The sequence below is a fragment of the Lepidochelys olivacea genome, assembly GCF_965140295.1.
Source record: "Lepidochelys olivacea isolate rLepOli2 genome assembly, chromosome: 6".
Taxonomy (NCBI): domain Eukaryota; kingdom Metazoa; phylum Chordata; order Testudines; family Cheloniidae; genus Lepidochelys; species Lepidochelys olivacea.
Genome location: NC_140416.1, coordinates 120,865,790 through 120,877,599, shown reverse-complemented (window position 1 = coordinate 120,877,599; position 11,810 = coordinate 120,865,790). Strand labels below are relative to the sequence as shown.

The 11,810-nt window shown below is 43.1% G+C and overlaps 1 protein-coding gene across 1 annotated transcript; it reads right to left on the bottom strand.

Moving 5' to 3' along the window:
• Nucleotides 1-15: 15 nt before the first annotated feature.
• On the bottom strand, nt 16-10,484 carry CNIH1 (cornichon family member 1). The gene is made up of 5 exons (XM_084631388.1): nt 10,303-10,484; nt 7,190-7,258; nt 3,208-3,320; nt 1,833-1,976; nt 16-905 (listed from the first exon to the last, which is right to left on the bottom strand). Exons 1-5 carry the CDS (start codon nt 10,381-10,383, stop codon nt 878-880), a joined length of 435 nt encoding a protein of 144 aa, XP_084487514.1. The 5' UTR covers nt 10,384-10,484; the 3' UTR covers nt 16-877.
• Nucleotides 10,485-11,810: the final 1,326 nt, after the last annotated feature.

The window sequence follows — 11,810 nt, the reverse complement described above, 5'->3', positions numbered from 1 at the left end:
GGCACTGCAAAAAACTGAACATTTCTGAATTTGAGATTTTTATTTATTCCACTAAGGAACAGCAGGGCAGTTTCTCAATCTCACTGTGTCTTGGAAATGTCTTTAGTGTGACTTGTAAATCCATAGGAGCAGTATTTTTACCATTGGATTTGATCAATCTTGCATTATTAGCCAATTGGTTAATAAGACTGTTGCACAAACATTTAAAAATAAAATCTTTTAAATTCATTCCTTCACAGACAACTCAATGTTTCCTATCACAATAACTTATGCTTGAAAATTAAAGCAAGGATATTTAGTGTTTGGTGGAAATATGGGAAGTTTCAGAACCATGCATACACAGGGGAAGATACCCAAATATAAAAAACAGAACTACTCTTCCTACACGTGTATCCGTGAAGATATCTGCAGAGAAAATACATAAAGCTTTCAGTCCTTCAGGAGCACTTTATAGCTACAGCTGATTTATAGATAAATGGAGTTTCAAAAGTTCAAAGTGAGCCACTATACGGTCCTGTAAACAAAAAATTTTAGGATACTAAGGACAGTCAGTAATTAATAAGTACTTGAAGAGTTATGGCTGTTCCTTATGGAGTGCAGAGTCAAAACTGTTCAAAACCAGAGAATCATTTAATATCAATTTACACTTAATTCTTTTTAATTTCAACATCCCAGTAAAATATACGAAAACAGTCTTTCCACAAGTATAAAGTGTGGAAACATTTTAAAAATAGGGGAGTCTTTTTTTTTTTCTAATGCAACTGTGATAATCAGATTCCATAGTTTAATCTTGGTAACAGTTTCTTGTTGGAAAGAATCCTTTTGTTTTGTGGCTTTTGCATGCACTTAATTGGAACCAAGTTTGCAGAATGTCTTCTTAAGAGCTCACCAAAACATAAATCATGCTAGAAAAGAAAAGAAAAATTTAAAATGTACTAAATTTAGATGCAATAGTTTGATTAGGTAAGTTAACAGTATTATGCACAGATTCATTCCCCACTGAAAAAGAGCAGACACACACAGCTTGTCATTACAATAAAATACTGATAGTTCACCATGACTATTTAAAAGCCAGGTTAAGGCATTAAAAATGAACCCGTGAACAGAAGTGTTATGTATATCACACACTCTGACACTGGGATTAAGTTGCAGTAACAACAGGGAGTTTACATAGGCTCAAACACACTGAGATATATATATATATATATATATATATATATATATATATATATATATATATATATATATATATATATAGGAAGTTTTTTTAATCATGTTTTTCCTAATCATCTTGTATGATCACATGAAGAAATGCTGAGCCATCAGTTGTAACCTGACTGTCAAAGTCAGTCTATGCAATGTATTGGTAATAGTACTACGTCAGTACATTATCACCAGCTATTGCTTCCCACATCCCCCCTTTTTAGAGTTTAACTTTGCATTTACAGCTTCTGTATCTTCTCACCCGTGACGTATGACCATTCTACCAGCAAACTTCAATGAAACCCAAATTTTAAGACAAATAAGTCACTTCTTTGAAAATATTAAAATCCCAATACTTTTATAATAAAAATTAAAAGTTTGGGATTTTTTGGTTCTTTGGTTCAGCTTTATTGCTAAGTTATGATACAAACTTGGGGGAGGGGGGCTGGTTGTTTTTTAAAATATACATAGACATTACATCCCAGGTTAAGTGTCTGAAATATTTTTACAAATTAAGATAAAAATGTGGGGGCATTTTGTCTTTTTTTTTTTAAAAGGAAGTTTCATATAAATTTGAATTTTGCCTCTGGGTTGAGCTCAAACAAAAAGTTTCAGGCTAAGAAACTTACCCATATAGGTAGTAAAAAAACGATAGGAGGTAAAATGCTAGTTTGCACCATCCTTCCTTCTGACAATATGCTAAAATATCTGCATTCATAATGGTTGTAGGATCATAGAGACCTGGTCCACTCATCACAGGTCTGCTCATATACCTGGAAAAGACAAATTAGGTTAGCAGTAAGTTTGGAAAAGAAAGCTATGGGAAAAGGAGGTTCCCCCACCCCCAAAAAACAAAATAGAAACTTGTATAAGGAACCACACATCTTTAACTGTACTAAACATTTACTCCATCCAGCAATTAAACCATGAGAGTAAAGTCTGAGACCGCAACCTAAGACCTTGCCTGTCTGGGGATGGATCACTTGATGACTGGCTGTTCTGTTCATTCCTTCTGAAGCACCTGGCATTGGGCACTGCTGGAAAACAGGAGAGTGGGCTACATGGACCACTGGTCTGACCCAATATGGCCGTTCTTATGCTCTTATGGTGGTTTTTTGCTCTGTAGCTGCACTGCACTAGTATAGTTTATCTCAACTTCAAATCATACTACATTATACAGGGTGCTACAGGATGGGCATGACAACCCTTGAAAATAGGATGTATGATCTAAGGCACCATATTACAGGCTTATTAAAGAACTGGAAAAGGTGCAGAAGAAGAGAGCAACATGGGATAGAACCAACCATAATTCGTATGGTAAAATACTTAGTATGGCTTTGGTAACTTCAGCACCATTTAAAACATGTCCTGCAGTACTCCCATTCTTGCTTATCAAGTTGGAAAAATATTCCTTTTAAAAAATAAAAGGAAAATAGCCTTTTTTACAACTGCAGCATAAGATTTTCACCATCTATCACAATGGGCCTTTACGCTTTATTGCTGAAGAAATGGGACAATTAACAGAAACATTGCAAAAGGACAGTAAGTTATAATTAAGGCTACGATTTTGTCACGGAGGTCGCAGAAGTCATGGAATCCGACAGAGGTCGTGGAATCTGTGACTTCCAAAGACCTCTGTGACTTCAGCCCTGGTGGCTGGGAGCTGCAAGGTCCCGCAGCGGGAGGGAGCTGTGAGGTACCCCAGCTGCCTAAGTCACGGGCCCCCAAGCTCCTGGCCACCGCTGCAGGGCAGGGGGACCACCCCACAGCTCCTTACCACTGGAGAAGGGGACCCTGGAGCTCCAAGCCATCTGGCAGCTGCCCATTCCCTTCCTATTTTATCATGGATACTTTTACTAAAAGTCATGGACAGATCACGGGCAATAAAGAAAAATTCACGGAAGCCCGTGACCTGTCCCTGACTTTTAGTAAAACTATTCATGACAAAATCTTAGCCTTAGTTATAATTAACATGAGTAGAGAGATCAAACTCATCAATATTACCTCCAAATATGGTAAGCCAACAAAGGCATATTGAGACCCAGTGTAAGCCACTCTGCTGCACAGAGAAACATGACACAGAAGAATGCATGGATGAGGTACTCTGGAAGTACAAGCTGAAAAAGAAAAATATGCATCAGAACATGTGATTACACAACATACAGTTTGGTTTGAATTTCTATTTAAAAGGTAAATTATTGGTGAAAAATTCCATACTACTATATAGAGAAAAACACTCAAATGGGCAAGTAAACTGCAGAAAGTGAAAACAGGAACTGGCAGAATACACCCTGATATTTACAGAAAAGTTTATGTATATTCATGAATACCCAAGAAAATGTACAAGTTGGAATGCTCAGATTATGGAAGCTTTTATTACGTATTAATTGGCTACGTGCACTGAGAACAGCTCCCACATTTTATACAACATACCTCTGTAACATAAAAGTAGAGCATCGAGATATTTCTGCACATGCTCCACATAGAAATATCTATGGGAAAAGTAATCCCTATAACAGTTTATATCAGGGGTCTCAAACACACGATCTGCTGAGTTATTTGCTGTGGCCCACCCAGCTCCCCTCGCCCCCGTTCCCTCTCCCATCCCCCAGCGCGCCGAGTCCTCGCTCCTCTGCCTACCTCCAGGCGCTTCCCGCCACCAACCAGCTGTTTGACAGAGCTTAACGCTTTCCAGGAGGGAGGGGGGAGGAGCCGCACTATGGGGAGGAGGCGGAGGAGAGGCAGGGCAGGGACGGGGATTTGGGGAAGGGGTTGGACTAGGGGCAGGAAGGGAGCAGAGTTGGGGTGGGGACTTTGGGGAAGGGTTGGAATGGGGGGCGGGGAAGAGGCAGAACAGGGACAGGGCCTCATGGAAGGGCTGGAGTGGGGGCAGGGCTGGGGGCTTTTGTATCTTTGTATGAAAAGGTGTCAGTGATGCGGCCCTTAGGCCAATGTACTAGTCCTCATAAGACCGTCGTGGTGATTTGAGTTTGAGAACCAAGGTTTATATGCAAGAGTTTGTTTTGTATTTTACTATTTTTGAAGTTTTGAACTTAAAACAGTATATGTACAATATTTATTAAAACAGACTATTACCAAAACCTTATTTCCGGTCCAAAGCTTTATTAGACAAAAGGAGCAACAACATTGTTAAGCGCACCAATATGCACAAATACAAGCAATATGCTTTCTGCAAGGTAGGAGGGAACAACAGTAAAATGCACATACAATTTGTGACATATTAGCCAGTTCCATTTTCCTTTGTACAAGACCTTTCAAATACCTAACACCTGCCTTCTTTTTAACATTGTGCTTTCCAGCAGAAGGGTACAGAGGTAATGCTGATTACTCTCAGATTACCAAGAGCATAAAATACCAGGTAACCCTGCTAGCGCTATTAAGAGATAAGCAATATAGAAACATATGTAGATTAAATGTAGGTGAAATACCCTAAAACCAAGAAAACCCCATGCTCATCACAAGAGTAAAATCCTTCAAAGGCAAATATACCAGAAAGAATTGTATCACCTACTTTTTTGAATTATACAGTTCTCCCCAAAAAAGTTCATCTATACATCTGAAATGCTCACAGGATAAACTACTACAAGCTGTTTCATGTAAAAATATTCAATTGCTACTACATATTTCAATCAAGAGTTTATGATAAACTAAAGATTTAAGTTAAATTACTAAGGAGTCTACTCTCTAAGTGAAGCACACACAAGACAATTCTGCTTCTTGACTTTGCCCAATTTGTGCGCCTAGGATGACTGCCTCAGAATGTATTTTGCAGGTTTTTTTTAATACTGTCTAAAAGCAGATATTTGTTTTAAACACCTAAAAAGGTCTAACTATAAATCAGAAGCAAACAGAGTTTCGTTCCTAATGCCCGTTCTAATAGTCACTTAAAGAAACAATTGTCAAACACCACCAACTGACATCAGCACAAACCCAAGTCATCACCTTTCTTTACATGTGTAAAACAATTACTCTTCTTGTCCAGATCACTCTTGTATACTCACCATATGTAACTTTTAGATGTTATTCCAATTATTTAAACTAAAAAAAGACTGACCACCAAGCAAGACCTGTTTGCTAGACCTGAAATCTACAAAAATTAAGACTAACCATGTGTCTCAAAGCATTCACTTCCCTTCCATCTAGGTTTGTGTGTTCTGCCCCCACACCAGAGTATCAGACTGCCTTTTAAGTATTTCAAACAATGTTATCCTTCTTCATTTCCAGCCTACACGAGAACTAGGTTGATTAGTTTATAGGTTACCATGCATTTTTCCCTAAAGGCTAGGAAGGAAGAATTATTATTTCTAAATACTCAAGAGAAGCTTGGATACCACTGTGATGGGGGCTGCATACAGAGAGGGAGATGCTGAGCATTATGTGAACCAAAAATGGTACTCTAGAGAAGTGTTTAATTCTCATGACTAAAAATATTCTCCCCTAGAATTTAAACTTCAAGACAATGGATCATGTCCCTTCATGTATTTGAAAAGCATCATGTGCATTTATCATACTCTTTAAAGAGTAACGATCGCAAATTCACCTCTTCATGACTAATCTAACTCCACTAGCATTGTAAATACCACGTTCAAGATTTTCAGTTTACAAAAAGCTATCATATAACACCTCATGCATGGATATTAACATTAGGTTAATAAAATATTTGCTTTGAACATGCACATTATAACAGCCTTTTATTTAAATTTGTGATAAGATCATAATGCATAAATGTAGTGAGTATTTGCCTTCCCCCATACTGTTGCAGAAATGACTGTAAGACAGACAGAGTTGGGGAAACTGTTAGATGCACAGCTATTCAGGCACCACTTTCCAAGATACAATCTTCTCCATAACATCATCTTTCTCTCCGCTCACCCACCCTCATGCTGCAAAGCTCTCTGGCTGTCTAGGACACATTCTTTTTCAGTCTCCATTGGTGTGATTCTACTTAATTCTGCAGAACACCATGATTTACAGTGCAGCCTTCCAGAGGTACACTTCACTACTGTGCTGCCCTATGTTTTTATCTCAGTCTGGCCACTCCAAGTCAAAATGAAAGGGATGGTGAACGGGAAAAGACATACTGCGTTACTGAAAATACATACTGTCTAATAAACTTCCTTAATATTATTTGTCTGTCAAAGACACAAGCAAGCTGAAAGTGCTTGAGGCACCGCATTAACGAGTAAAGGAGTGTAATTAGAGTTGTATCCAAGAGAGTACACAGTATTCTGAAAGAACGCCGGGGATATCCTTGGAAAGCCAACCTCCACCCCGGATATCATAAGGCCAGATCAGAATTAACCCCTTTTTTTCTTTTCTTTTTTTAAACAAACTAGTCTCCTAGATTCTGAACATCAGAAAGTTCAGTGAACCTGGCTTGAGAGAGGATACCATTTATTGTACATCTTCAGTTGCTGTGGCTATTCAATACATTTTAGGCATATAACAGTTTTCCCCACTTCACTGGGTAAGCAAGCAAAATTATTTTGCACAAAATGTGAAAGTTCATGAAGTTATTATAAACCTGAACAGACAAAACAGGCAGATGAGCAAGCACACTGAACAAAACATCTTAATAGTAATACAAATGTTCCTAACAAAATGAAAGTAAAGGTGGGATTAAAACATTAAACTAAAAAGCAGTACACACCTTTAATGCAATTTTGACTCTTTTAATCTTTTTGACCTTTTCAACTGTCTTTGTGCCGAAAATGTAAAAAGCAGATTGAAAGAATGTTAGTAGGACAGCTGACAAGATCATCAGCAGATTAATAATAGTCAGAATATTCAAGATTGAAAGTAAAGAAGAATCAGATAAAGAATTCTGTCTAGAAATTCTATCAAATATACTAGACATTACCAGCAGAACAGAATTTTTAATGACCTTTTTGATTAAATCAAGATAATAGCAACAAAAATTATTTATAAATTTATGCAAAGAGGAATTCTTTATCATGTAACTTACAGGATTGAGTGTATTACATTGGTCTATGGGATTCTTGTAATCAGTCTTCAGTTCATCAAATGCTATAATCTAGAATAAAATTGGAACAGTTAGGACTCTTCAGTTCAAAAGCAGTAAAAAACATCTCACCACAAAATATAATTTATTGGTACAGAGCCATAAGTGCTACGAACACAATCGCAGTAAGGTCGTTTTACTCATGTAAGAGAAATAATTCCATAAACTAAATCACCTAGAGCAAGAAAGTATTTGAAACAGGTCTGCTTTGGTTTAAAAAACATTCAAGCACATTTAAATTAGCTTCAGATTATTCTAGACATTTTCTATACTCACAGTGCTCTGGCACTAAATCTTTGCATTTCATTCCCTTTCCCCCACTACCATGCAGAGGAGTTATACAGTGACATTGCAAATAGCATTTAGTCCCACAGAATATATCCAGGGTGCATAAAAAAAAAAAAAAAAAACAGGAGGCTGCACACATGACACACTTCCTCTGTGCTGAGTGCTTGTCACTTAATTAAAAGGAAGCGATTGCAGTCTTTGAAGAGGCTGAATGGATGTTATCTTCACGGTCAGTGTGAGATAGCAGGCAAGGGAGATATATTCAGGAAAACGTCAAGAACATCTTTTAATGACAGAACTTTTACCCATACACTGATGCTTAGGAAAAGGTGAACCTGCCAGGATGAAAAAGAGTCAAAGCCGTTTTTTTTGTAAAATGGATACCATGGCATCAAACAAGACCAAACAGGTCATTTATAAATAAAAAAGCAAGAACCATAGAAAAATAAGTATGAGAACCAAAACATCAAGTAATCAGTACCCTTTATATTCAATGTAAACTAGAACATGTTTACAGAGCATCCTTTATGTTACAATGAAAAGCTTATTTAATAACTACAAAGCAAAAATTGAAACTGAATAAATCTGAATATATGATATGTGCACACACACTATTCATGTTGGGGAGAAGCACTTAAAACACATTTTAATTTATTTCCTCCCTCAGATCCAATGATACTTCCTGGTTTGCGTAAAGCTGCCCGAGGATATATCTTTGTAGCATCACTTGGATAATATGAGTCTTCTGGTAACAGGGATGTCCCACAACGATGCATCATGGGGCAGATTCAGCAAACCAAGAAGTTGCAGAGGATTAATGGAGAAGAAAATTATAAAATATTCGTTAACACACTCAGGAAAAAATCATCAGTTTATCTCGTACACATCTAAATAGGTATCTTAGCAACTGCAGGGACCAAAACTTTTTCCATTAAAAAAAAAAAGCTTAAAATTCTGCTGAGATTAATGGCTTAGTCCTCCATGCTCATCAAGGAAAATATCACCCTCAAAAAATCCATTCATTCACTTATAAAGTTCATTCCTAAAGATGATCTCCTATCAGTGCTTCTCTCCAAGACCAGGCATCTCATAGCTACTTGAAACTAGGTTTCCTAAGGTTCCACCAGTGGATTTTCTACTGCCACAGAGGAGAAAAGACTAAGACCTCAAATAATAAGTAACATTTACTCAGGATTTAAATTTTCAAAAGTAGCGTACCACGGGGAAATTTGGAAAAGCTCACTTTTTCCATTAAATACAAAACTTATTTGACTTGAGACTAAAATATTTTAAACACATATTCCTTCAAGTAAAACACCAATATTTAAAAATATAAGATGCCCACATTTTCAACAAAAATGTTTAATAAAACAAACCCAGTTTTTGCATTAGCCTCTGAAAATTCTACTCATCTACAGGTGAATACTGTGAGTTTTGCATCATTAAGGTAATGATGAGCAAGCAGGTGAGTTTTCAGGACAATTTTGCAAAGTTGGTTTACACCAACAGGAAGTTACTAAACATATCTGATCAATTATTTTACACATACCATTTCAAATATACACAAAATAGGGCACTATTCCTCAAACCAATAATCCCTAAACACATCCAGCCATGGCCTAAGGTCACATGCAACTGGGTGCAATTCTGCATGGTGCTGAGTTGGGCAGGGGGGAGGGGCTAGCAATAGTGGAGTGGTCAAATCTCTGCCCTCACCCCGTGTGCACACAGGTGGGATGGAGCTGGCTCTCTGTGGGAGTAGCAGTGGTAGAGATGGCTGGGGAGGGGAGTTGGATTTCTGCTCCCAACCCTGTGAGCACATGGGGATGTAGAGATGGCTCTGGGAGGTCAGAAATGGGGGCAGGTCAATCTCTGCCCCCACCCTGCCAGTGAAGGGGGGTGGAGATGGCTGGGGGGGCACCAATGAAAGGATGTTTAAAACTCTGTCCCCATCCCTGAGTGCAGGGGGAGAGGTGAGATGGCTTGGGGGGGGGCCTGCAATGTGGGGGCAGTTGATCTCTGCCCCCACTCCTGTGAGTGGGGCGATGGCTTGGGGGGCAACAATGAGGGGGCAGCTAGAGCTCTACTCTCCACCCCTGTGAGCACGGGGGGGCAGCAAAGGGGGGGGTGGTTAGATATCTCCCCCCCCACCTCTGTGAGCATGGGGGGAGATGGTGCAGAGGAGCAGTTAGATCTCTACCCCCCCCACCCGTGAGCACAAGGGGGATGGCGCAGCAATAGGGAGGCCGTTAGATCTCTTACCCCCCCACCCCTGTGAGCGCAGGGGAGGGGATGGCTCGGGGGGGGGGGCAGCAATGGGGGGGCAGTTAGATCTCTTTCCCCCCCCAACCCCTGTGAGCGCAGGAGGGGATGGCTCTGGGGGGCAGTTAGATCTCTTTCCCCCCCACCCCTGTGAGTGCGAAAGGGGAGGGGGCAGCGGGAGGGGGGTGGTCAGATCTCTTCCCCCCCACCCCTGTGAGCGGGGGGGGGCAGCAATAGGGGGGCGGTCAGAGCTCTTCCTCCCCACCCCTGTGGGCGCGGGGGGGGGGACAGCAACAGGGGGGCGGTCAGAGCTCTTACCTCCCCCCCACCCCGGTGAGCGCGGGTCTGGAGACGGCGGTGGGGGAGGAGGCACGGAGCCGCGCGCACGCGCTCGCGCACACACACACCCCGGGGCCAGGAAGCGTCCCGGCCACAACGGGAGGCCACCCAACGGTGCCGCCGCCGCCCGCCCCGCCCCCCTCCGGGCGCCCCGGCCCGGCACTCACATGCCAGATGGCGAAGAAGATGAGGGCGGCGGTGAGCAGCAGCGCCAGCATGTAGCAGAAGGCGGCGAAGGTGAAGGCCATGGCGGCGAGAGCGGGCCGCGCGGCCAGCGGGGCAGCAGGAGCGCGGGGGATGCCGGGCCGGAGCGCGGCCGAGGCCGGGCCCGGGGATGCAGCAGCGCAGGCGCCCTGAGGAACCGCCGGCACCGCCCCCGCTCCCCGGTCCCGCCGTTCTGAGCGAAGAGCGCGCCACAGCGACCCCTGTCGGAGCCCGCCGGCGCTGCGCCTGCGCGGGGCAGCCCTGACAGACCCCCCTGCAGCAGGGGTGTGGGGGGCACAGATAGCTGCCCTGGGGCATCCCCGACAGCCCCCGCAGGGATGGGGGGGCAGATACCTCCCCTGGGGCATCCTCGACAGCCCCCGCAGGGATAGGGGGGCATAGATACCTGCCCTGGGGCATCTGCGATGGCCCCCGCAGGGATGGGGGGGCATAGATACCTGCCCTGGGGCATCTGCGATGGCCCCCGCAGGGATGGGGGGGCACAGATACCTGCCCTCCCCTGGGGCATCCCCGACAGCCCCCGCAGGGATAGGGGGGCATAGATACCTGCCCTCCCCTGGGGCATCCCCGACAGCCCCCGCAGGGATAGGGGGGCATAGATACCTCCCCTGGGGCATCCCCAACAGCCCCCGCAGGGATAGGGGGGCATAGATACCTGCCCTGGGGCATCTGCGACAGCCCCCGCAGGGATGGGGGGGCACAGATACCTGCCCTCCCCTGGGGCATCCTTGACAGCCCCCGCAGGGATGGGGGGGGCACAGCCCCCTGCTCAAGGACATCCTCACCAAGCCATCTCAGATATATGGAGGGACACTTCCCCCATGTTGCCCATCTGTGCCTTAGCTCCCCCTCTATAACATGGGGAGAGTGCCCTAAGCCCAGGCACACCACCCCTCTGCACCTCTGGGACACATCCCCAGGGTACAATCTGGAGCTGTGGGACCACTGCCCCCCTTCAGTTCTCCTCCTGGCTAGTTTCTGGGCCTCAGCTTCTTTGGCTTTCAGCTCTAGGACCTGTTGATGTGCTATTTCCAGGCCACAGTATCTCTCTCATTGTCCTTTATCTCTAGTTCCTTCATTCTCAACTGACTCTAATAGCCTCTCTCTTTTTCCGCTTCCTGCAGTCTATTAGCCACTTTGTCTAAGGAAAAGGAGGACTTGTGGCACCTTAGAGACTAACCAATTTATTTGAGCATGAGCTTTCGTGAGCTACAGCTCACTTCATCGGATGCATACCGTGGAAACTGCAGCAGACATTATATACACACAGAGATCATGAAACAATGCCTCCTCCCACCCCACTGTCCTGCTGGTAATAGCTTATCTAAAGTGATCATCAAGTTGGGCCATTTCTAGCACAAATCCAGGTTTTCTCACCCCCCACCCCCACAAACTCAATCTCCTGCTGGTAATAGCCCATCCAAAGTGACAACTCTCTTCACAATTTTCA

Bases quoted from the DNA above. Each gene is read 5' to 3' on its own strand.
- CNIH1 (XM_084631388.1), bottom strand. From the start codon at position 10,383: ATGGCCTTCACCTTCGCCGCCTTCTGCTACATGCTGGCGCTGCTGCTC. The intron at 3,321-7,189 runs GTAAGTTACATG...TTTCTTTTTCAG, and splicing joins AATGTAATACACTCAATCCT to CTTGTACTTCCAGAGTACCT. The intron at 906-1,832 runs GTAAGTTTCTTA...TTTCTTTTCTAG, and splicing joins TTTTTTTACTACCTATATGG to CATGATTTATGTTTTGGTGA.